The 27,007-nt window shown below is 42.8% G+C and overlaps 1 protein-coding gene and 1 non-coding gene across 2 annotated transcripts; one reads left to right on the forward strand and one right to left on the reverse strand.

Moving 5' to 3' along the window:
• Nucleotides 1–12,687: 12,687 nt before the first annotated feature.
• Nucleotides 12,688–22,779, reverse strand: KPNA2 (karyopherin subunit alpha 2). The gene is made up of 11 exons (XM_061175208.1): nt 22,671–22,779; nt 21,211–21,308; nt 20,922–21,059; nt 19,031–19,119; nt 17,923–18,191; nt 17,561–17,655; nt 17,201–17,464; nt 16,776–17,009; nt 16,352–16,534; nt 14,394–14,543; nt 12,688–12,972 (listed from the first exon to the last, which is right to left on the reverse strand). Exons 2-11 carry the CDS (start codon nt 21,283–21,285, stop codon nt 12,880–12,882), a joined length of 1,590 nt encoding a protein of 529 aa, XP_061031191.1. The 5' UTR covers nt 21,286–21,308; nt 22,671–22,779; the 3' UTR covers nt 12,688–12,879.
• A 3,794-nt stretch (nt 22,780–26,573) lies between these two features.
• TRNAR-CCG (transfer RNA arginine (anticodon CCG)) lies at nt 26,574–26,646 on the forward strand. The gene has a single exon. It is a non-coding gene; the product is annotated as a tRNA-Arg (tRNA).
• The last annotated feature ends 361 nt before the right edge of the window (nt 26,647–27,007 follow it).

Consider the following 27,007-nt stretch of genomic DNA (forward strand, 5'->3'; position numbering starts at 1 on the left):
CCACTTTCTCTGACTCTAGGCCATTGTAAGGAAAGCATTTTTTTCTCACCCTCCTATGTGAAACCAAAAGAATTCACTCACTGTCAACTCTGGATCTGGGGTAGGTTACATCTCCAAAGTTTTAGAAACATCTTGTTCTTCACATCGGTGTTTCAGATACCTCCAGATGTCAGGGAGGCAAGTTTATTTTCCTCCTGCTAAAACTTTTAAAGTTTAAAGCAAAAGTTTTTGGCCTCGGAGGCTGGTTTCGTGCTACGGTGGGTGAGGCTTGGGGTGGCGGGGGAGGAGGGTCCTGGTGGGTGGGGCTGGTTTGATATATCTGGTGGGATTAGGAGCAAATGTGTAGAAGATTAGAACAGAGCCGACGGGGTCTGTGTGAGATGGATTGAATTAAGGCTTGATTAGCTATTTGGTTCTTTACTATTTACCAAGTAACGTGGAGGGTGACAAAAAAGCAGCCCAAGAAAAGGGCAAAGAAAAGAGTGGGGGAGGTGATGCCACCTGGGACGTATCATTCCCCTTCTCTGTGCCTCGGCTTACCCATTTGAGAAAGAGGAGGTGGAATTAGTCTCTTCTTTCCCTTGCGGATCTAATTCCATGACTGATATGTGCCTTCTCTTCATTTCTCCCAAATTGTTGTCCCAGTTTTCTGAGTTTTCACTGGTACCATCATGAAGGCACTCCGTGCCCATCTATTGGGAAAGTAAGTGTGTGTGTGTGTGTGTGTGTGTGTGTGTGTGTTCATTCAGTGTGAATGACTGTTTTATGCATATCATATGCCTGCCACTGTTCTGGGTACTGTGATGAGTGCAGTAGACAAGGTAAAACCCTGTACACACAAATATCCAAGTCCTCCTCTTCCTGGACACACCACTGAACTACACTTCCTGGCCTCCTGGGAAGTTAGGCAGAATCACGGAACAGTTCTGGCTGGTGAAATGTGGGCAGAAGTGATGTATGTGATTTCCAGGCCTGGTCCCTAAGAACACAGCTGTGGTCGTCCATGCTCTGTCTATCTTCCCTGTTTGGTTGGTCAGATACTAAACCCCTAGAAAATGACAGAGCCATTTGTGGATGGAAGAAACCTGAGTCCCTGAATGACCATGTGGAGCAGAGCCCCCCCACCCCCGCCCCACACACAGACACACGAACCTGCCTCAGAATGTGATGTGAGCAAGAACTAACCTCTTCGTGTTAAGCCACTGAGATTTTAGGGTTCTTGGGCCTATAAGCAATGCTTTTTCGGGAAATAAAAGCACTGCAAACAAAGTAAAGGGATAGTGATTAGGGAAAGGGGTGATGTCATGAAGGTTTTAGGAAGAGGTAACATTTGAGGCAAGACCTAAGGATGAGAAGAATGAGTCACATGGAGATGTGTGGGGAGACTACCTCAGGAAGAGGGAACAGCACAAGCAAAGGCCCTGTGGCAGCAGCAAGGTTACGGTTTGAGGAATAGAGGGAAGGCCAGTGTAGCTGGAGCACAGTGAGCTTGGGAAAGTGTGAGAGATGAGGGCAGAGGGGTGGGTGCCCGATGGCAGCTAGTTCACAGAAGGCCTTGTAGGCTGCAGTGGGTTTTATTCTAAGTGTGATGTGAAGCCATTGGAAAGTATGAAACGGAGGCATGATAGGATTTGATTTGTGTTTTTAAAAGACCCCTCTGTGGCTGAAGTCAGATTGGTGGTTACTTCTGGCAGCTGGGGAGTGGGGACTAGGGGCTAAGGTTATGGAGGGGAGGGTTGAGGGAAAGATTAGTAGGTGATTGACTGGAGAGGGGCCTGAAGGAACCTTCTGGGGTCCCAGAAATGTCCCATATCTTGATCCAGATGGTGGTTACCTGGGTGTGTCCATAGGTAACAATGCATTGAGCTATACGCTTAAGATTAGAGCATTTAACACACATTACTGTGTGTATATTTACCTCAATAAAATCAAATAAAGACAAACGAAGCAACCTAATGTCCATCGACAGATGAATGGATAAAGAAGATGTGGTACAGGGACTTCCCTGGCGGTCCAGTGGTTAAGACTCCACGCTTCCACTGAAGGGGGCGTGGGTTCGATCCCTGGTCCAGGAACTAAGATCCCACAGGCTGTACAGTGCAGCCAAAAAAAAAAAAAAAGAAGAAGATGTGGTACATATATACAACGGAATATTACTCAGCCTTAAAAAAATGAAAAAATGCCATTTGCAGCAACATGGATGGACCTAGAGATTATCATACTAAGTGAAGTAAGTCAGACAGAGACAGACAAATATCATATGACATCACCTATATGTGGAATCTAAAAAAAAAAATGATACAAATGAATTTATCTACAAAACAGAAACAGACTCACAGACTTCAAAAACAAACTTATGGTTACCAAAGGGGAAAGGTGGGGGGGCGGATAAATTAGAAGGTTGGGATTAACATATACACACTATTACATATAAAATAGATAGGACGTCCCTGGTGGCGCAGTGCTTAAGAATCCGCCTGCCAATGCAGGGGACACGGGTTCGAGCCCTGGTCCAGGAAGATCCCACATGCCGTGGAGCAACTAAGCCCATGTGCCACAACTACTGAGCCTGCGCTCTAGAGCCCGTGAGCCTCAACTACTGAAGCCCGCGCGCCTAGAGCCCATGCTCCACAACGAGAGAAGCCACCGCAATGAGAAGCCCATGCACCGCAATGAAGAGTAGACCCCGCTCACCACAACTAGAGAAAGCCTGCGCGCAGCAACGAAGACCCAACACAGCCAAAAATAAATAAATAAAATAAAATAGATAACCAATGAGGACCTACTGTATAGCACAGGTAACTCTCCCCAATACTCTGTAATAACCTATATGGGAAAAGAATCTGAAAAAGAATGGATATATGTATATGTATAACTGAATCACTTTGCTGTACACCTGAAACTAACACAACATTGTAAATCAACTGTACTCCAGTATAAAATAAAAAGTAAATTTTAAAAAAGTCATGGGAATTCCCAGGTTAGTCCAGTGGTTAGGACTCCGAGCTCTCACTGCTGAGGGCCCGGGTTCAATCCCTGCTTGGGGAATTAAGATCCCTCAAGCCGTGTGTCACAGCACCCCCCCCCCCCAAAAAAAAGTAAATTAAAAAAAGACAAATGAAAAGGAGAAATCCAGGGAAAGTTGTTGTAAGAGTGAGCAAGTTTCGCCAAAAAACAAGTCCCGGGGACTCCCTGGTGGTCCAGTGATTAGGTTTCAGGCTTTCACTGCCAAGGGCCCTGGTTCGATCCCTGGTCGGGGAACTAAGATCCCACAAGCCAGGCGTCTCAGTCAAAAAACAAACAGAAAACAAGTCCCTCTGGCTGCTGCATGAACTGGAGGGGTACTTGCTGTTCCAGTTTTACTCTCTGTTAGGGAGACAGGGAGAAGAAAGGGAGCGTGTCCTTCTCATTGCCACCGGCTTGAGTTTTACCTTTTAAAGGCAAATTGGTTTCATGTTCTTCTTTTTCCCTGTTCTACCTCGAGAGACAGAGTCTCTGCCTCTACTATCCACATCCTGGCCCATCTCTGCCCTCCACGGCCACGCGCTGCCCTGCCTCTGTGCTGTTTCCATCCTGCAGTGCGGCATCATCCATCCGGGAGGCCATATTCAAATGCTGCCAATGGCCTCAATAATCAATGTAATGTAATTTTTCCCCCAGTCAAGGATCCAGTCCCAGATCAGGGACTGCATTTAGTTGTTGTTATGGATTGAATAGTTTCCCCTCAAAAAAAAAAAAAAAAGATATGTTGAAGTTCTAACCCCCAGGACCTCAGAATGTGACTTTATTTGGAAATACAGTCTTTCCAGAGGTAATCAGGTTAAACTGAGGTTATTAGAGTGAGCACTAATCCAATATGAATGGAGTTCTTTTATTTTATTATTTTTTTTAATTTTATTTACTTTTTTTTTTTTTTTGGCCACTCTGCACAGCTTGTGGGATCCTAGTTCCCCAAGCAGGGATTGAACCCGGGCCCTTGGCAGTGAAAGCACCGAGTCCTAACCACTGGACCACCAGGGAATTCCTGAATGGAGTCCTTTTAAAAAGGGAAATTTGGACACAGAGACAGGCACGCATCGAGGGACAAGGACGTGAAGGAAGGCAGGGAGAAGACGCCATCCATCTACAAGCCAAGGACAGAGGTTTGTTACAGACCCTTCCCTCCCGTTCCTCAGAAGGAACCACCCCTGCTGACACCTTGACCTCAGACTCGTGGCCTCTAGAACTTGAGACAATAAATTTCTGTTCTTTAAGCCCCCCAGTTTGTGGTATTCTATTACTGCAGCTCTAGGAGACTAAGACAGTTGTCCGGTCACTTTAATAGCCCTTCTGACTCGATTGAAAAAGAGCAGATGATCCACCATGGGCCCTGAAGCCGTAGGCTGCCTGGCTTTTGGAGCAAGTTTTCGGGCATCCATAGCACTCATCTGGTGAGATCTGACTGGACTTTCTGCCTTTAAATGTCCACCTGGGGTGTTGGGTGGGCCAGTGCCCAGGGCTGGGCCCTGGGGGAACCCAGGGGGCACCAAGACTTGGACGCTGCCCTCAGGCTGCCCATGGGCAGCAGGATGGAGGGGACACCCTTCCCCCAAGGAACAAGGTAGACACAGCTTGGTGAGGGCGGCAGGAGGAGGAGGCCAAAGGGGGCAGCAGAGAGAAGGGAGGGACCACGTGGGGATGTCCAGGGGGCTCCCTGGGTGAGGGGAAGGTTTCTCAGGTTTTCTCCATGAAGGACAGCTTTTAAGGGTTTTTTGTTTGTTTGCTTTGGGGTTTTGGGGGTTTTTTTGGCTGTGCTGTGCAGCTGGTGGGATCTTAGTTCCCTGACCAGGGATCAAACCCGTGCCCTCGGCAGTGAAAACGCAGAGTCCTAACCACTGGACCACCAGGGAATTCCCCAGTTTTTAAGTTTGCCAAAAAGAAAGATTGAAGTAAAATTCCTGGTCTCTGTCTATTGGCTGAATTTCCCTGTGGCTGCCTCTTGCTGAAGGTGGGACAAACGGTGACAGTCTGGGGTCTCCCTGGCAGCTGGGCCTTGAGGAAGGAGAAAAGAAATAGCTGTTTGCTGAATAGGCCCTGTCGGAGAAACAGAGCAGCTCATTCACTGCAGGAAAAACAGGACCTCAAAGCTCTGGGGCCCGACCGGGAACCGTGCAAAAAGTGGTTCCTTTTCCACAAAGATCGCTCACAAGATGCACAATGCACTTGATTCCCAGGGCACCTAGGTGCGGTGAGAGGTGCGTCTTCAACACCCCATGGTTTGGGAGATTGTCATCACCCGCAGGGCTGAGCCCAGGAACCCAGGGTGCTTCCAGGAGCTTAGACCTAGACCTGAATGGGCTGAAAGGTCACCAATGTAAGATATATGGCTAAGAGGGAGGACACAAGACAACACTGAGTCACTTTGAACCTTTAGACCAGGGTTTTTCAACCTCAGCACTATCGACATTTTGGACAAGATCTTTATTGACATTTGGACAAGATTCTTTATTGCGGGGGGGTCTGTTCTGTGCATTATAGTACATTCAGCAGGATTCCTGACGTCTACACACTCAGATGCCAGTGGCGTCCCTTTCCCCAAGATGCGACAACCCTGAATGTCTCCAGATTGTCAAACATCCCCTTGGGGGTTGCAAAATCACCTTTGATTGAGAAACACTGCTTTAGATAAAAATTCACCTTAGGCTTGTTAAATTTTTTTGCAATTACCTGAAATCTACCTCAAAAGTCTAAATGACCCAATTTCAACACCAGTATTTGAACCCCACTGAATGCAACAGAAAGCAAATCAAGGAGGCAATTAATTACATACTGCCTAACTTGCTGCTTCCTTGTAGCTCCAGTTGCATTTGGCAGTTGGCTTTCCTTGCTCTCCACTGTTTGAATTGTTGCTGTGCAGGGCAAAAACAGCGTCGGCTCCACCTCAGAGCTGGCCGCATGTCAACAACGGCTGGGAGGACTCTCATGGGGCTTTCCAAGCTTAATTAGTTCATATTTGTCAAGTTCCTTAGGAAGCTCAGGCCAGGATGCTATGGGAAGTCCAACTTACTGGGATTCTCGCCACACTCTTTAAAAGAACATTCCCACATAAAAAGGCCGGGGTAAGCCAGAAAAGAGCTCATAGGAGCGTGTGTGTGAATAGTGAAGGCGTCCTTGGGAAGTGCATTTGAGACCATAAAGAAAGAGAGTAATACTTTCCAACTTTCTGGCCCTCCTCCTATTCTCTAGAGCAGGAAATTATTTAAAGTATTTCCTGAACAGCTGAAGTATGTTAGAAACCTGCTAGCATTCTCTACATTATCTCCAGGAAATAGACCCCGAAGAATTTCTTTGCAACAAGAAACTATTTGGGCTCTGTTGCTCATTTCCACCTGAATGGGATGGATACTCTCATTCTGGGAACTGGCGATAGCAATCTTGTTAGATCATTTTGATGTCATACTCAGTGTATGTCTCTTACCATGTGTGTGTGTGTGGGGTGTGTGTGTGTGTGTGTGTGTGTGTGTTTGTGTGTGGAGACAGAGAGAAACTTTCTTTGCCAGGTAACTTAGCTTCATCAGTAATAGCTCGCTAGTTATCTAGTTACCCCCACTTAATCTCCAGGGTGGGGTAAGAATGAGGTCAACCTCTTCTGTTTTAGGCAGAATTCTAGAATGTGCAACAAAATGAAACTGATTAGTCCCATCCCACCTCGAGAGATTTGCTCTCTCCAAGGCTTGAGCCCATAAATCTCTCAGGGTGGGGGTCCACAGGCATGCTGCCCCCCAAGCCAAGTTTAAGCCTCCCAAGCAAATCGATGTTGGGATGTTGGTGAGGTCACGGGACGGAGAGCCATCTGGGAGCCAGCTGTGACTTTGGCTAGCAAATTCCCCCAGCCTCCTAGGAGAAGGGCAAGCATGATTACCACAGCAGAAATACCAGGGGGAAATGGCAGTCGTTACATCCAGAGCAAAGCACAAGGCCTAGAAAGAAAGCCAATTTCCGAAGAGAATGACAGATCTGATTATGCTGGTAAAGGCCAGGCAAGTTCCCTGCTTCCTTAAGAACAGTTAGGAACCATTTCCCCTGCGGCAGCCGTGCTCAGGATCCAACCCTGGCAAGTGTGTGATTTGCCTCTCGGAGACCTGGCTGTCAGCAGGAGGATGGGGAGCCAAACAGTATTTTTGTTACCGCCCACCCTCTGGGGCCTCCAGGGAAGCCAAACTTGAGGCCAAAGAGAGAAATACAAACCCCTGCCATCTTCTCTTTCCGGGGACAAAGGCACCACATTCTTCGCGTGCTTCATCATGCTTTTGGAATGAATGTCCACCAAATGCCATCTTTTAGGGACAGCCGTTAAAACTCCCGTTCAGCCTGAGTTCTTTAGTCAAATTACAGCTAAATTCTTGGCCTGAGGTCTTAAAGGACTGCGTGAAGCGGGCTCAGATGGTGACGTTAAATAAAGCACGCCTCAAATGTGTAGAAAATAAATTGGAAAGATCTACACCTGAAGTTTCTAATACTTTGAAGGTGGCTACACCTTTAAGAACCTAATTTTCATCAGCGTATGAGCCTCTTTCTCAGAAAAGCTCATACTCACGTATCTAACAGTAAACTTTGCATACGATTTCAGGGGTTCATGGGCCCCTTAAGGTGTATCCTGGATCTCAGGTTATTCACATTAAAAATTTCTATCTCTACAATCTACTATGTATAAAACAAATAAGCTACAATGATATATTTTACAGCACAGGGAATATAGCCAATATTTTATAATAACTATAAATGGAGTATAATCCATAAAAATTTTGAATCACTATTGTACAATTAGTTGTACACCTGAAACTAATATTGTAAATCAACTGTACCTCAATAAAAAAAAATCCAGTACTGTTCATGTGTTTAAGTAAATGCCTTGTGGTTAAATTTTTTCCTTGTATTCTTTTTTAGTAAAATTTAAAATAACTTGAAAAAAAAGAATTCCTATCTATGAAAAAATATACAATCCAATGGTGGGGCTTTAGGCTATTTTAATCTTTGTGGTGTTGTATTTTTTTAATTTTCCAAAATTAGGATTAGTTCTGTAACTAGGAAAAGTTATTTTACAAAGTTACCAAAAAGAAAGAAAAGAAAGAAGTTTCATATTCACTAAGTTAATGTTTCCTTGGGATGACAGAGACATTGGCTGAAATGACGGGCAAAAATGTAGTGGGGGGATAGTCACTGGTCACCTAAAAGTTTGGTCCAAGCCAAAGAGTTTGAAAAGGTCTTCTCATTTCTACGTGTTTTTCCACATTTCTCCTGTTGTCCAACAGTTTTGCTAAAAAATCATATGTGTCTTTCGTAGCTACAATCAGAACAGCCTTCTGATACTTAGATATTTATATTATCCTTCAACTTTTCATTCATTTAGAATGAATTCAAAGTTTTCTGATTCATCCAATCCTTCCTCAAGTTCCCTTGTTTTTGTGGCTAAGCTTCCAATATCTCTACCTGAACCTGTTTTCTAAACATTCAGCCTTTTTCAGAGGAGAAAATACAGCTTTGTTTGGCTGTCTCACTGTGAAATGTTTGCTCACTTAAGGAACTTTATATCACTCTTAAGTAAAGGCCGATTTGTTGTCTATACGGACAAGTTTCTAAGCAAACCATCACCAAGTTGGCTTGGGTGGCTCAGATGGGGCTGTTCTCATGGCTGGTGAGACAACAGATGAGGAGGTGCCCCAAATAAACTGCTCAACAGAATTCAGAGAAAGGGGAATGGGGGCGGGGCCCAGGAAGAGAACGCAGAGCTCTTGCAGGGTTTAGCTGCAAAGGCCATCCTGGAAAAAGCTGGTGAGCCTTGGGCCAGTTCCAGTTTGGAAAGCTCTCGCAAGCCTGTAACAAACCTAAAGGCTGACAGAACATCCAACGCTGGGATAGACTCCTACCATTGAGTATAGAAACAAGCCATGTAATGTCTCATGTTGATGTATATCTGTGACTGATAAGAGGGGGAAAAAAAGGGGAGAGTAATAACAAACTTAGTCTAGGAGATAAAATGTGCCAAAATAGAGGTCTGTGGAAGAAGTGAAGGAAAACTTTGCTGTTAAAAGGTTGGGAATAGCTGTTCTATGACTATAATACTTAGCTAGGATATTAATACTATATAGTAATTAGTACCTGTACTTATATTGTACATCAGAGACTGTGCTACTTTAACAGCCCAAAGGTCACTCACTCACTAAAATATAGTAGAGACAGATTTTGAACTCAGGCTGATCTGGCTCCTAATTACTAGTCCATTCCATAGCACTACCTCTCCAAACTAGGACAGGGAAAGACATTTTTGATTGTGAAAAGCGTGGGAGGAATGAACAAACTGATCAATTTAAGAGGGTTTGGTGAGTGCAACTCCTACACAGTGTTATGAAACTGTCCCAAATATTTAGGAGGAACTGGGCATTTGTGGACACCAGAATTATGCTTTCAAACTATGCCCAAAACATGCCATTTAACATACAAGTGCTCAAAATTAAATTGCTCTTCTGCCCTCAAAAAGCCCTACTTGATAGCTTGAGTGTTTTTTATCATCTTTATTAGCTGGGGTTACGAAAGTTAAACCAGCGATGTTACTAAAACACTTTTCACGAACACTTTCCCTTGGGGGAGGGGAGCACCGCATGATTTGGCCAGGTTTTGTTAATCACAAATTAGGTCAACAGCCCAACCTCAAAAGAAAGCACCATTAATGACATATTTCAAGGGCTTTGCAAAATCAGCCAGCTTGGGTCTTGGCAAGCTTCAGCAAGGGTGGAGGGAGGGAAGGAGTGGCCAGCTACACTTTCCTTAATGGCCTTCTGAACTTGGGGTCCTGTAGCTCACAAGGTTTCCAACTGCCCATACAAACAAAACTGAAGACTTTGCTTCCACTGCTATTTAGAATGGAAAGGAACCTGCCACTTTGGTGACCACAATTTTGGTTTTAATTCTTGGTTCTGGGAAGCTCAAAAAAATAAATAAATGAATAAACAAGAGCAATTTTAGAGGCCTAATGCTGAAGCAAAAATCCTATTTAACAATGAGGATTTACTGTAACAAGAAATTATCCAGAATTTCTTTTCAGTGATGCAGCCACAGAAAGGTTGAAGAGAGGGAGGGAAAAAAATCAAACATCATAAGAAAAGGAATGTTTATTTCCTACCTTAATTCTAAAAATAGTTAAGTTGCTTGATAGGATTTAAAGCCAAGACACAATGTAGCAATTTAAAGAATCAGGGACTTCCCTGGTGGCACAGTGGTTAAGAATCCGCCTGCCAGTAAAGGGCACGTGGGTTCGAGCCCTGGTCCGGGAAGATCCCACATGCCGCGGAGCAACTAAGCCCGTGAGCCATAACTACTGAGCCTGCTTTCTAGAGCCCGCGAGCCACAACTACTGAGCCTGCGTGCCACAATTACTGAAGCCTGCGCACCTAGAGCCCGTGCTCCGCAACAAGAGAAGCCACCGCAATGAGAAGCCCGTGCACCGCAACGAAGAGTAGCCCCCGCTTGCCACAACTAGAGAAAGCCCGCGCGCAGCAAAGAAGACCCAACACAGCCAAGAAAAAAAAAAAAAAATCAATACTCCGGGAAATATTTAGCACTGACGTTCAATCTTTTAATGATAATGTTTTTTTTTTTTGGCTGCGTGGCATGTGGGATCTTAACTCCCCAACTAGGGATTCAACCCACAGCCCCCTGCATTGGAAGCACATAGTGTTAACCACTGGACCACCAGGGAAGTCCCAATAATGTTAACTTTTTAAAGATCTTTGCAACAAGCAAAATAAGTGTCTGCAGTTTTTACTTTTATATTTCACTAAAATTTTGTGTTACCTTCCCACCCTTACTTACAACTAATACAAAAATCAGTTATAGGCAAAGATAATTTATTAAAACCTTAGATGAGATTTAAAACTGCTAGCTTAAAAATGTAGTGCGTTAATAAAAGCAATTTAGACATTATCATTTTATGAAAGAGGGAAAAGTTGGTGGCTATAGAGTGTTTTATCACTTTTTAAAATCAAGCTGAATATAAAACCTCAAAAAATACCTAAGATTTTATCCAGTTAAGTTCAATAAAAACATACAAATGCCTCTCTGGATTTTAACTCCAAGGAAACTAGTATGTTAAGAATTTTATCTAAAATATGAAAATGTATTTTTAGAAATCAGCTGCCTCCTGTCCATTACTTCAGTCATGCCTTTACGCTAACAAATCCAGGCCTTGTAACTCTTATCAAAGTGTGTATTACACTAGTCCCTTTAAAGCCATAAAGCTCCACCTACCTTAAAGCAAAAGCCTAGGATGTCCAGGTTTACTTCCACATTTTCTCAATTGAAAGACTTCTGGATGCAGCAACCAAGAAGGGACTTATGCTGGGGAAAGGGGAGGGAAGAAGGGGAGTGGAGCATGAGGCAGGCAGGGAAGGGAGGACAGGCTGCAGAGCCGCAGTCTGGTTACTTCTCTCCTCCCCCCCACCCCCCCACCGCCCCGCTTTTTAAAAAAATTTATTTATTTTTGGCTGCGTTGGGTCTTCATTGCTGCGCGCAGGCTTTCTGTAGTTGCAGAGAGCAGGGGCTACTCTTCGTTGCGGTGCGTGGGCTTCTCACTGCGGTGGCTTCTCTTGTTGCAGAGCACAGACTCTAGGCACGTGGGCTTCAGTAGTTGTGGGTCGCGGGCTCTAGAGCGCAGGCTCAGTAGTTGTGGTGCACGGGCTTCGTTGCTCCGCGGTATGTGGGATCTTCCCGGACCAGGGCTCGAACCCCTGTTCCCTGCATTGGCAGGCAGATTCTTAACCACTGCGCCACCAGGGAAGTCCCAGCTTTTATCTTCTGTGGTGGGAAAAGGCAGTGGAGGCTTTGTTCATCACTTTTTCACCAGTCAAAAAAGCAGCCAAAAATAAATTTTTAAAAAAAAGGCAGAAACTAACAGTTGTACTTTAAAGATGCATTTCATTTTCCTGAGACTTCTGGGATACTGTAGCTAACACTCCACCCCCCAACCCCTTCCTTTTCTGCTAACAGCATAGCAACTCCTTCAAGTAGTGGCTTTCACAACCCAGGCTGCACAGATGGAGCACCTGGGGATTAAATTAAAAACTTAAGTACACTATTTCAGCCCCACCCCTTACCAATTAAACTTTCCCAGTTGCTGATGCCAAGGTGCAGCCTTGAAACCACTTTCAGCCTTCAAGTTTCGGAGGAATGAATTCCACTTGTAGCTCCAGGAGAAATTTATGATTAAATTTAAGATTTTTATCCCATCTCCCTGGCCAGTAAGCCTTGAAAAGACATTGGCTGAGGGCTTCTGCGAAATTTTATTTGTTCTTTGGTGAAAACTTGTGAAAAAAATTTTTCTGACTGGTGTGAATTGGATGTGAAGACTGGAAGTGCCAATGGCCATTTTCACCAACCAAGAGGGGAAGCAGCCTGGAGCAAAGCCAGAATTCAGAAGTGGGCAGGAAGTTATCAATCTTGTATCCTTGATGACATAACAAACCTTACATTAAATGATGTCTGCAACCAAAACTACACCCCTGGTTAGAGTCACATCCGTTCAATTCAGCTCCCCTTCATTTGCAGCCTTTAAGAGCTCTAAATTAGAAAGTAACACATCGGCATGGTGAAGTAAAGAAAAGGGTGGAATCTAATCTTTATTTACAGGACACTGCAAGGTATGAAATTCCACATAGAAATAAGAAACCCATTGAGAGGAGAGGCTTCATACAGTATGTACAGTTTGGAACTGTTCAAGTATAGTTTCTTTGTAAAAAGTGCTACAATAACAAACCACGTGTAAAGAGTTCTTAGTAGAGAAACAGTAAGACAGACTTCTACCAAACATAGTACACAACAAACAACTTTATGCCTCAGATGTACAATCTAAAAGTTGAAGGTCCCAGCAGTGCCATCCTGAACTTGGAATGTATACCCTTCAGAGGTAGTTTCTGGCACAACATTTTGATCTTCCTCTTCCTGGAAGTATTAAAAACAAACAATATAATCCCAAAAATATGGCACATTTCTAAGAGGTAGCTGCCTAGAAGTCTATATTTACTCTTTTTTCTTCTTTTATCTCAATTTATTTAGGCTAAAAACAAAAACAAAAAAAGTTTACTCATTTCTCCCACCTCTGGCAACCACCAATCTGTTCTCTGTATCTATGAGCTTGTGTGTGTGTGTTTTTTAACATTCCACATATAAGAGAGATCTTATGGTATTTGTCTTCCTCTGTCTGACTCATTTCACTTAGCATAATGCCTATAAGGTATTCACTCTTAAAGTCTTCATTTGTGTATTTCACCTTTAATCCTGAAACACACTTCAATATCTCAAATAGTGGAGGGAGGGCTACTGAAACTTGCCTGAGAGGGGAAGGTTCTGAATGGGTTAAGAAATGCTACTACAACATGGATACAACTAGAGATTATCATACTAAGTGAAATAAGTCAGAAAGACTAATACCGTATGATATTACTTACACGTGGAATCTAAACTACGACACAAATGAACCTATCTGTGAAACAGAATCACAGACATCAAGAACAGACTGGTGGTTGCCAAGGGGGAGGGGAAGGGGGAAGGATGGAGTGACAGGTTGGCGTTAAGTGTAAGCTATTATACATAGAATGGATAAACAACAAGTTCCTACTGTACAGCACAGAGAACTATAGTCAATATCCTATGATAAACCATAGTGGAAAAGAATATATACAAAAAAGTATATATATATGTATAACTGAATCACTTTGCTGTACAGCAGTAATTAACACAACATTGTAAATCAACAATATTTCAATAAAAAATTATAATATTAAAAGAAAAAAATTTTTAAAGAAAGCTTCTACAATTAACAGAAAAATAGAGATTTTTTTAACCTGTCACTTTTCAGTAGGCAAGAGCAAAACCGATTAGGCCAGAGGATGGCTGTGGGGTCGGCCTACTTCTCCAACTCCTACACAAACTTAGTCTCAAGATATTCCAAGATTCATGGGACATCCCTGGTGGCGCAGTGGTTAAGACTCCACGCTCCCAATGCAGGGTGCCCAGGTTCGATCCCTGGTCAGGGAACTAGAGCCCACAAGCATGCCGCAACTAGGACCGGGCACAACCAAATAAATAAATTCAACAACAACAACAAAAAAGATATTCTAAGATTCGTGAGGCTCTTCATTTGAAAGTAAATTGGTGACTTTTTAATATCTCAAGTTACAAAGATGGTATTATCATCAAGCCAAACATTAGAGGAGCAAATATGTATGTTATCTCCTACTTACACTGATATTTTACTGTATTTATCAGGGCTCATTAAAAAAGTATGAGGAAAAAAAAATCTTACGGGCTTAATCCTAAGTGTGTATTTTCCCAGTTCTTATTAACATTACCAGGTTACTCACCTCCACAGAGAAATACTTCTCAATCAAGTTTAATGAAGCTTTGTACACAGACTCATTTTCATGGTTTTGTAGAGCTTCAATTTTGTCCAAACCTCCACATTCTTCAATCATTATACTAAGTTTCTCAGTTTCACCTAGTTTCTCAGCAGCCTAAAAACAATTTCCAAGTTTAGTAGCTTAAACTTTGTTCTGTTTTAATGAAGAAAACAATGTCTACGTTTGACTATCAACATATATCAGACAGAAATAAACACAACAGTTCCTTCCATAATCGTATGAGATAAAACTATCTCCATTTTTATCTACATTCTACATTTTTTAAAAATTCAAGGGAATCAGACCTGTACTTGCTCTTAGCAACTACTTCTGCAGCCTTCAGCCACAAAGATCTTAGTATAGTTCTCAACCTTTTCTGTGCATCAAAATCACCTCGGCAACTTTAAAAATGACGCTATATCCAGGTTCAATTGGTCTGTGATGGGAATAGGAAATTACTAGTATAAAAGCACCCCAGATAATCCCAAGATGTATGTAGTCAAGGAAGAGAACCACTGTCCGAGAGTAAAGATGGCCTACGGTATGTAAAAACAAATTCCCTGGACTAGATTATTTGATGATATCAAGAACCTATTAGGTGTAAGAATGATATTGTGGCTAAATAGGTTTTAAAGTTCTCAACTTTTAGGAGAAACATAAATTTTTAAAAATGAAATAACTCACTTGCTTCAAAATAAAATTTTAGGGCTTCCCTGGTGGCGCAGCGGTTAAGAATCCGCCTGCCAATGCAGGGGACACGGGTTTAAGCCCTGGTCTGGGAAGATCCCACATGCCGTGGAGCAACTAAGCCCGTGCACCACAACTACTAAGCCTACGCTCTAGAGCCCGTGAGCCACAATTACTGAGCCCACATGCCACAACTACTGAAGCCCACGTGCCTAGAGCCCGTGCTCCACAACAAGAGAAGCCACCGCAATGAGAAGCTTGCGCACCGCAACGAAGAGTAGCCCCCGCTCGCCGCAACTAGAGAAAGCCCGCGCGCAGCAACGAAGACCCAATGCAGCCAAAAATAAATAAATTAATTAATTAAAAAAAATAAAATTTTAGGTAAGGTGAGTAGAAAAAGAGGCCAAATGTTGACAATTATTTATGCTAGGTGATGGATACACTAGGGATCATTACTCTAAACTCAACTTTGATATGTACAAATTTCCATAATCTGAAGTTTAAAGTTGTTGAGTAAGACCTACCTACCACCAAACACTATGACAAGTGCCATGTGCTAGCATGCTTGGATCAATTAGGAACAGAACCAGAAAAAAATATAATTAGGTCATTCAAATTTAATTTCACCAAAATTCAGTATGAAACTGGGGAATTAAAAATTCTTGACAAAATAGGTATGAATAGTGTCCACATATGTACCTGACCTCAATTCAGGTGACATCATGCACCTGTCATCTCCTTTATATCTCTTACAATCCCTTGTCACACCTTTTATCAAGAGTGTGGCCCCGGGGCTTCCCTGGTGGCGCAGTGGTTGAGAGTCTGCCTGCCGATGCAGGGGACACGGGTTCGAGCCCTGGTCCGGGAAGATCCCACATGCTGCGGAGCAACTGGGCCCGTGAGCCACAACTACTGAGCTCTGCGCGTCTGGAGCCTGTGCTCCTCAACGAGAGGCCGCGACAGTGAGAGGCCCGCGCACCGCGATGAAGAGTGGCCCCCACTCGCCGCAACTGGAGAAAGCCCTCGCACAGAAACGAAGACCCAACACAGCCAAAAATAAATAAATAAATTAATTAATTAATTTAAAAAAAAAAAAAAAAGAGTGTGGCCCCCATAAATGTCTCTCTGATTCTGTGGCCCCCTGAGTAAGCTCAGCTGCCCCCACCCCCATCACCTACATAGCAAACCAATTATCAAGTCCAAATTCAAACACATGCCACCTTCTTAAGACTTACCTGAAAGATATTTGAGATGGCATCCAGAATAACCAGAATAATTTTAGTGTCTTTCGCAGTTAGGAGGTTCATCAACGGTTCTATTATGCCACAATGAACAAGGTATACGATCTGCTCAACTGTTCCGCCGCTTGTGTAGTTGGTCACAGCCCATACAGCTTCCTTTTGTGTCTTAAAGTCGGCCTAATTAACATAAGGAAACAGGTTTATTTCAGAATGGTCATAAAAATAAGATTCCAAAAGTACTGTTTTAGAAAAACGGTGACTAAAACTACCAACTGGTCCTATCCAAGCTTAAGTAAAAGAAATGACTATTATTTAGCAAAGGCAGTTAAGTAGAACTTAACATTAGTACATTAAGAATCTACCAAGTGCCTGTCCATAAACACTAACAATCCCTTATTAAGTCCTAAGACTTCATTACCTTAGAGAGAACGCCAACAAGGAATGGGACTAATCCATGATTTACAACTTGCTGTATCTGGTCCTGGCGGCCAGCCGTGATGTTTGACATTGTCCACGTAGCTTCCTTCTGAATATTAGTTTTGGAGTTTGTTAGCAAGCTGGGAAAGATGGCAAGTGCTCCTGCATCTATTACAACCTGAGTCTGTTCATCTGTCCCAGTGACAATATTCCCTATGGCTCTTAGCGCGGGAGTCTGAAAAGGAAAAAAATGTTGACGCTGGCGGTTATCTTTTATCTTTTCCAGCACTGCTCAAAATCTCTATACCCTAAAAGTTTTGACAAGTAAGAGGCTCATTATATGGCCTAAAATAGACAATATGTCAATATTAGTACCAATTGATTATGCTCCTTATACTTTATATTCCCACCTGAAAGTTCACTTACCACAATTGGCAATTCGGTAGCTCCTAAAAGCTTCACAAGTTGGGGTACAACCCCGGTTTTCACAACCATTTCAATCCGTTCATTTGGACCATCGGTAAGGTAGGAAATAGCCCAGCAGGTATCAGCTAAAACTTCTGGATCATCGTGATGCAGGAGACGAACTAAAGTAGGAAGAATTTGTTCAACAGCATCTAAGGGGGGTGCAGGATTCTTGTTGCGACAAAGATTTGAAAGTGTCCAGGTAAGATTACGTAAGTAACCACACTGGGGGAAAAGAAAAATGCAATGAAGTGCTCTGTTTTTTGAGAAGGTGGGAAAATTAGAATCAATGAATAACTTGATGTATGTTAAGTAACTTACTGCTAAAGATGACAAATCAGGAACCGCCAAAAGTGCCAACAGCGGGTCAACTGCACCATACTTGATAACCAAGTCTCGGAAAACCGAGCCATCACCTTTTAAAAAAAAAAAAAAAGGCAAAGTTAACCATAACTACTTGTCTAGCACCATCAATTTCAGTGACTGAGTGCACCAGTGTCTTGACGCAAAGAAAACACTCTCAGAAATTCCTTAAATTAGATGCCACTTCCACCCCTTATACGCACTGGAAGCAAGTAAGTTCAAAACCCAACACAGACGTCACTATTACTTATGACAAGGCACTTCTACCAACCTCAGTATGACTGGAGACACTCAGTCAAAAGAATTTTAAATCCAAGTACCTGCAATGTTTCCTAGAGCCCATACAGCTTGTTCACTGATGTGAGTGTGGGGAGATGCCAACAGAGAAATGAATGCTGGGATAGCACCTCCATCTACCACCGCCTTGGTCTGTTCTGATGTCCCGGAAGCAATGTTAGTGAGGGCCCAAGCAGATTCAAACTGAATGGGACTACAATCAGTTCTGCCCAAGAAGGACACAAATTTTGGAATCAAACCAGCCCGGATTATGCTGTCTATAGGGGGCTGTTTTTCCCTGGAAAGCAGTTTCCTAAGGGTAAGCAAAAAGAGAAACAAAAGTTGAAGGTGATTAACAAAACAGGTTCATATAAAAAAACAATTTAAAATGCAACTCAAGAGTTTAGAACTTTAAACAACCTTTTACAGTAAAGCACTAAATGCCGAGACATCCTGGAATTTAAGAGGAGCTGAGCAGACTGGTTGCATGGCACTACCATAAGTTGCGTTGTAAACTACTTTTTTTCCAAAGCTGAGATATTACCAATAATGTAGAACCTTCTCTCTGCATCTCTGCAGATATCTACTTTAGATCTTATCACTTTTTAAAAACTTTGACAATCTGATAGCATCGCACTCTCACTGTTAATTTAATGTGCATTTCTCTGACCACTAGTGAAGCTAAACATCTTTTCCATGATCATTTGTCAACTGGATTTGCTTTTCCCCACACTGTCAAGCTACAGAAATTATTAATCCTTTCTATTATGGATATCACAAATATTTGTGTATGGTGGGAGATAAGAGTCTACATATATTTATTTCCTAAATGGATGGACCATTCTAAATAAATGTGCTAACCCCACTTCCTGAATAATTCCTCCTTTCCCTGACACTGACTTGAAATGGCACTCTGACAAAAACTTTGTAATTTTGTTTAAAAGTACACCAAAAGGTTAACAGTGATTATCACTGGAGGTAGACGGAATTACAGAAAATTTTACATCCTCCTAAGGGAAGATTCTAATGAAAATAGGCCTAGGCCTGGCTTAACCTTTACTTGACCCACACCACCTGCTCATCACTTTCCCACCAAAAAATGTAAAAAGACTGATTTCTTAGGTTACCCATGCTATAGCAGACAAGACTTACCTAGCAGCTTGAGTAGCTTGGAGCTGGCTTTCCAAATTGTTGCTATTTATGCCTTTGACAATGTCATCAACAGACCAATTTACAGTGCCCTACAAGAAGATTGGAATTAATTTTGCAAATTATCATTTTTAAGATTAAATACAGGGCTTCCCTGGTGGCGTAGTAGTTAAGAATCCGCCTGCCAATGCAGGGGACATGGGTTCAAGCCCTGGTCCGGGAAGATCCCACATGCCGCGGAGCAACTGTGCGCCACAACTACTGAGCCTGTGCTCTAAAGCCCGTGAGCCACAACTACTGAGCCCGTGTGCCACAACTACTGAAGCCCATGCGCCTAGAGTCCGTGCTCCACAACAAGAGAAGCCACTGCAGTGAAAAGCCTGAGCACCACTAATGAAGAGTAGCCCCTGTTCGCTGCAACCACAGAAAAGCCCGTGTGCAGCAATGAAGACCCAATGCAGCCAAATATAAAATAAATAAATTTATTTTAAAAAAAGGATTAAATACAAACAATAAAATCCCAACGTGAAGACATTCCTAAGTTTATAATCAGTTACTACGAGTTTAGCCCTACATTAAAATTTGCTTGTTAATGAAATATTCATTTTTAATATGTAGAACAATTCTCAAACTTGGTGTCATGATTAAACAAAGTCTCAAGTAATGGAGTATCCCAGCATTTAGTCACTAAAGTAGCTGTGAACAACTTTAAAAAAATGAATTCAAGCACTGTGAAGGTTATTCCTATCTTAGTCTAAATCACTTGTATTTAGCTATGCTGGGAATTTTCATATCTAAGTTTGTTATCTATTCATTTCCACAGTAGTGTTGCAAATATAAATGTATAGGTTGTGATCATAGGTTTGAGTTAACTGTAGCATTGGTTTGAGAACCAATGCTACAGTTAACTCAAAAAGACAGTGTCCCTTTCTCCCTATAAGCTTACAACTTAACAAGGAAAATGTGACAAGTAAACAACCATATAATAAAAATGGCTATATGTATAACACTATATATATAGTGTTATATGTATATAGTGTTATACAGAATTTACTCTTCTTTTTTGGTGCAGAATGGGGTGCTACAGGAATTCTGAGAAGGGAGCATTTTTCCTGTTAGGCTAACCAAAGAGTGCTATAAAAGAGAAGATGGGATTTGAGTATAAAACTCGAGAAATAGCACATAGGTGGAATTCAATAAAAAAAAAAAAAAACACTGATAAAATACGGAGCGCTAAAGTAAAGCATAACGTGAAAAAAACTAGGAAAGTGCCCAATATCTTTGAAAGATGAAAGACATAAATTTGAAAATCTAAGATGGGTCTAATTTACAAAAAACATTCAAAAAATAAGGATTTAAAACCATAAAGTTTCTAAGATGTTTAAAGCAGTATTTTAGGAAAATTTTTAGGTAAGTAGCATGTGGCACAGAATGAAGGGAAAGATAAAATTAGGAAACTACTGAAAGTATTTCAGTACTGAGGAAAAAGACCTGAATAAAGCTGGTGACAAGTACAAAAAATAGAGAAGAAAGAAAGGGAGGAAGGGAAAGAGAAAGAGAAAGAAAGAGGTAGAAATAAGATGGTTCTGGACACGATTAACTTTCAATTAACAGTTGAACGGCCAGGTCAAGGTATGAGCTGGCAACTGGAAATGCAGAGAAACTTGAAGGGAGATCAGAGCTAAAGACAACCTTAGAATAAGCTTCAGTAGATTACGTAGGGTGGGCAGGAAAAAGACAACGCATCAGAATTACTGACTGGGAGCACACAAAAACAGATCTTCACATTTGATAGTTAAAACCACAAAGCTAGGAATGTTATTTAAATTTCTAAGAAAACCCCCATATTGATTTTTCTGGGTTTACCATAATTCATAAGCTAAAATATCCTTACCTGGTTGTTGCGGTTTTCCTGCAGTGGAGAAGCAGCATCATCTGGAAAAGAGCTGACATTTCTCCTTTTCAGCATCTGGTCATCCTTCTTAGCTTTCCTGAGCTCCACATTAACTTCTATTCGGCGCCGCCTCATTTCCTTGAGAAAAGACAACATATCATCTCACCTATTACATCAGTTTTTGTTGTCAAGTGAGGGCACTTTTTCAAATTCGCTCAAAATTTTGACCCCCTTTCCAAATATATGCCCGTTTAAAAAATATCATAGGAAAGCAACAGAAGGTACTCACTGTACTGTCTTTCCCCTTGTTCTTGAATCTGTTAAGGCGGGCAGCTGGTGAATTAGCATTCTCATTGGTGGACATGGTTATGAGACAAAGGGAGAAAGCTATAAGATGAGGGAGAGAAAAAAATTTCCCTTTTATCATTTTGATTTGCAATAAGATGAGCATTAATGGAATTATCAAACACATACTGAGTCTACATTTCTATATTAGAGGAGGAACTTCCTTTTTCAGCACTATTAAACAGCTTTGGCCAAATGATCTTTGGCCCCTCCCCTCTGAAGGGCTGAGACTTCCTGGAGCAGTACTGTCCACCAGAAATATAATGCGAGCTGCATAAATTTAAGTTTCCTAGTAGCCACATTTTTAAAAAAGCAAAAAGGAACAAATGGAATTAACTTCAATAATATATTTTATTTAACCCAACACGTATTTTCTCATTTCAACACGTTACATCAAAAAATTACTGAGATATTTTATATTTTACATTCTTTTTTCATACTAATTCTTCGAAATCTTGCGGGGACTTTAAGCTTACAGCATAACTCAATTCAGACTAGCCACACGCGTTTGGGGACTACCACACCGGACAGTGTGCCTCTAAACTCTATATTGGACGCATAAATAGTTAATTGAAGACAAAGCAGAGGAAATGAGGTTACAGTTTAAATCTATGTCCTAGGGGCAATAAATTCAGATCCTCTGGAGCCTCTACTGTCTTTAAAAGGCCAAAACGGGTACATTCTCCACGTCTGAAAATTTTTAAAAATCGGATTCATCATTACATTGTGGAGTCTTTCATAAAATTTCCTGCCCACCCTCCCTGAACACCTGCGACGCAGTTCTGCATCTTCAGCATCTCGCATACATTTTCATTTCCAGAAATTCTGAGCGAATCCACTAAATTAGGCTGATATCAGCTGTGCTTCACTCAAACTCAGCTACTTAAGAGCAATCTCCAAAAGAGCACAAAAGTAAACGTCCTCCTTACAAGTGGCTATCTTTAATTCCATTCTGTTCTTTTACGAAATTGTGACACAGCCAAACCAGGGCCTACGTGTTAAGAGACGTTCAGAACTTTCAACTGCCACCTCCATCTCCAGTCCCTTCCCCTGCCCCACCCCCCAACCCCCGACCCCATTTCGGGGAAGCAGCAGCGGGAACGGGCGGAGGAGGAGCCAGAGGCGCTGGGCCCCCTACCGAGGCTTTCCTCCTCGGGCCTCACTCTGATTCTCTCTCAAAGACGATCGCGGCTGTTCGCAGGGCCTCGAGCCCTAAAGCCAAGCACTCGCATGGTGCAACGCCCGTCTCGTCAACGAACTACGCCCCCGAGGCCTCCTCAACCAGAGAGGCCAAAGCCAGGCCGGGCATCTACCCTGGGCCTCCCCTCCCGCCGCCTGCAATCCGAGCGCGGCCTTGCGGGCCAGCCGTTGCCGCTCGGGCCGTGCTGCGGCCTCAGTTCGTACCTACAGAGCCGGCTCAAGCTTCCACAGGAGGCGGTGCGGGGCGCACAGGCTGCGGATCGACTGCGCTCTAAACGTCCACCACGGTCAGCCAGAGGACGGTGTGGCTCGAGCAGCCGGCCGGCGCGATTTAAATTTCCCGGTGGCCCCGCATTCCGATTGGCTGGTTCGAGCTTACGCTATGCGCCCATTGGTGGATTTGAAAAACACGTTGGGGAGCGGGTCAGAGGGCCCCGAAGAAGAGAGCATAGCATCGCGAGATAAGGGAGAGGCCGGGCTATCCCAGAGCGCCTTGCAGTTCGGAGGGGAAAGACTCCAGATCCCGGCATGCAGCGCGAAGAGCCAGTTCCCAGTCCGCCATGGCTGGAGCGTTAGCTCTTAGCAGTGTGTTTATGCCTGTACGGTGGATGGTAGTTTCCCTGGATGTTTGCCTTAAACAAGTACCACAAATGATTCCCAAAATAATTCTCTTTCAAAATCTTGATATAGAAATATATTGCTATGCATTTTTCCCCTGATAGGACTCAGAAGGAACTTGGTCGGGGTTTCTGGCCATCAAGGAGGGGAGGGGTAAGGCAGATATGTGCTGCATTTTTTTAGGTGGTGTTGACGTTGTTGTTGTTTAACTTGCGTCATAGACTGCATAGAAGGCACAAATATGGTAACAAAAGGTTTATTATGCCTGTTTCTCCAGTCTTATTTCTAATAATTTCAAATACAGTACAGCTGCAAATCTTTATCCATGTTTGCCAAATGTTAACATCTGCCACATTTACTATTTCTCTATGTAAATATATATATACACGGCTTTTACATATTACTTTTTGAACCATTTGAGAGCAAGTCTGAGAAATCATGTCCCTTTACCCCTAAATATTTCGGCTCGTATCTTGTAAGAATTCTGTTATATAACCACACCACAATCATCAAATCCAAGACAACTGAACTTTGATGTGATTACTTATTTACAGTCCGTGTTCAAATTTTGTCAATTGTTATAGTAATGATCTATGCTATATTTTATACATTTCTGAATAAAATGTATTTTCTTGTACTTTTTAAAAAAGCTCTTTTTGTTGTCTTTTTGCAACTTTTCTGTATTCTGAAAAGGGTATTTTTAAGAAAAGCTGTATTAGCTTATTTTTTACTATAGATAAATTCAAACAATGAACTTCATCCCTTCTCGCTGGCATTTTTGCCAGCCTCACTCATTGTGTAGCAGCTATGAGAGTCATAGGAGGTTGATTCTACTCCCACCTAACCAATCAGCACAATCCTATCCCCCTAAATGCAAAAATGTGGAAGGATTTCACCTCCAAACCTGTCACTGCAAGGCATTCTCTTGGCTACTGTGAATGGTTCTGGGGCAGTCATGTGACCTAAATTCATCCAGTTGGGAAGCCTGTGCCTTTTGTTTAATGATTAGAGGTTGGAAAGCAGGCTCTGTTCTTCTGAACGGAGAGATCTGAGTCCCAGAAATCTGAATTAGACAGTCGTAGAGAAACCAGGATCAACAGCCTGCCTTACCTCAGAAAGCTGCAATTATATAACTTTGAAATTACATCATCCAATACATTTCCTTTGTTGTTAAAGCTCGTTAAATTGGGTTTTCTTTTTTTTTTAATTTATTTTTTGGCTGCGTTGGGCCTTTGTTGCTGCGCGTGGGCTTTCTCTAGTTACGGCTGGGGGGCTACTCTTTGCTGCGGTGCGCAGGCTTCTCTAGTTGCAGAGCACGGGCTCAGTAGTTGTGGCGCACGGGCTTAGTTGTTCCGCAGCATGTGGGATCTTCCCGGAGGGGGGCTCGAACCCATGTCCCCTGGGTTGGCAGGTGGATTCTTAGCGGTTGGATTCTTAACCACTGCGCCACCAGGGAAGCCCCAAATTGGGTTTTTCTTTTGCTTGCAAATATTGGGTACTATGTGCCCAGAATTGTTCTAAGTGTTTTACCTTTATGAATACATTTAATCTTCACAACTCTGTGAGGTAGTATTATTATTTGTTCCATTTCACAGAAGAGTGGGTGGTTAAGTAACTTGTACAGGTTCGCACAGGAGTAAATGGCAGACAGGATTCAAACCCAGGCCATCTCATTCCAGGATCCGTGCTCTCTGACCACTATTCTGTACTTTCACCTGAAAATAACCTGAAACAGAAGTAAAATGTCAAAAGTGAAAGTTGCCTTTGAAAGATATAACCTTGTCCTGGGAAAGCATACACCCCCAACTCTTCCTATTGTAGTTTGGATGGAGATTCAGGAGAGGGTCTGTCTGGCCTAAGCCAATCAGTACATTCCATCCCCCAGACACAGGAATTTGGTGATGAAGATGTAACACAATGCAGTAAAATATACACTGAGGCTTTTGTGAGATATCCCCTCTCTTCCAGTGGACTGCGTGCCGTGATGACGTGAGCCTGAGTATGAAGCTGCTCCAGAGAAGCAAACCCAAGTGTGCACAAGTCTGAATAATTATAGTTTACCTGTCAGTCATTCTTTCAAGAACTACGTTCCACTGAAAAAGCAGCCAGTTTAGCCTGCAACTCAAACATTGAACAAATGTTTTCCTCAATTCTGTGGTAAAAGTGATTTATGCATAATTCCCATTTTGTCACACAAAATATTAAAAAGATGTGTACTCAAGGGTCAAGATTTAAATTAATAATTCTTACAGTGTCATCAAGGATGTTCTTAAGTGAAGCTGGCCCAAATTCCCTCCCCTCCCTCCACTGCACAAAGGTGAAGAATAACGATTATTGCTAACAGTGTCACTGCCTTGATTCATTAAGGTGTCAGTTTTACCCACCATTGCTTCTGCACCATCGTTGCTATATGATTATTTATTATTCACTAATAATGTCCTAGTTTTTGTGAAAAGCATTTCCTGGATGACTCAGGATCCACAGGTAATAAAACTGACACATAACACACAGACACGTAAGATTTGAAAGATGCACACCAAAATGTTAATAGTGGTTAACTCTGAATGGTAAAATTATAATCAATTTCAATTTTTGTTTGGCTTACCCCCATTTTATACAATTTAAAAATGAACAGGTATTATGTGCCTAAGAAGAAAACGAAATCGTGTATTTTTAAAAATAACAAATGCAGCACCTTTATATGCAACAAGCATACAGATACTATGCATGGAACCAGAAAATCTCTAAATCTTTATCGAAGACCTAGCTTTAGGATAAAAACAAAACAAAATTCGTATTATTTTGTATTTAGGGACCTCGTTATATTTATTTTCCCTTCAATTCGGAAAGAAGAGATGGGGAGAAAAATGGATGTAGGTGAGTGGGTGAGAAGGGCAGATTTGAAGAAAAGCCTCTTCACCCTGGAAACTCCCAACAGCTCCTAGCACATAATGTTATCCAATTAACGTACTTTGAAAATATGCAGGGAAAAAAAGGGAAGGAGGCAGCTGTTAGGGACGGGAAGTTTGGGGGGATGCGGTAGGACCTCACCCCAGAGGAAGGTCGCAGGAACTCTGCAAAATGCAGAGGCCCGGGACCGCCCTGGTAAATAGAATTAGAACGGGGAGAGGCCAGGCATTGAAATTTTGTTTAGAGTTTCCCCCCCCACACCAAGTGCGCCTAGTATGCTGCCAGGACTGAGACCCTTCCGAAAGCCCAAGAGGAAACAGCTCCCCCAGAGACACCCAGAGCCACCCGCGTGCGGGCCACGCAGTACCGGGGAAAGGCGGTGGGGCAGATCCTGCGCATGCGCGCGGAGGCTCTGGCGGCGGGACGGGTCGAGGGCGCAGGAGTGCGCAGGCGCGTGCTGCAGGCACTGGGGGCGGCTCCCAAATCACACACCGCCGGAAGGGAGGCCGCAGAGCGCGAGGGCGGTGCGCGATGATGGCATTGCGTAAGGGGACGGTGTGAGAACCCGGATCCCGTGGTGACCCAGTGGCCTAATGGATAAGGCATCAGCCTCCGGAGCTGGGGATTGTGGGTTCGAGTCCCATCTGGGTCGCACGAAGGTTAGTTTTGGTGGAGAGAAATGCGGGGATGAGCACGAAAGTAGATTTTGAAATGTCGTAATTTCGCTTTCTCTACAGCGATCTCGAGGGCTATCCGATTTACAAATTAGGAAATGCATCTCCAGGTTCTAACAGCACTGTAATTGAGACCTTGCAAGTGAAAGCTAAAATCTGACACAAAAGAGGAGCATTTACTCTTGCTTAGTTTATACTGATCTTTAAAAGAGAAAAGCCTTAGGAAACAGCAACTGCCAGCTGGACAGATGGCATCATCTCTTTTTCTATCTTTTAAAAATGGGTTTCATCATGGGCAGCCACACATGCAAAACTTCCTCCCCATTCTTATCCCAAGGG

The sequence above is a fragment of the Eubalaena glacialis genome, chromosome 19 (assembly GCF_028564815.1).
Source record: "Eubalaena glacialis isolate mEubGla1 chromosome 19, mEubGla1.1.hap2.+ XY, whole genome shotgun sequence".
Classification (NCBI taxonomy): domain Eukaryota; kingdom Metazoa; phylum Chordata; class Mammalia; order Artiodactyla; family Balaenidae; genus Eubalaena; species Eubalaena glacialis.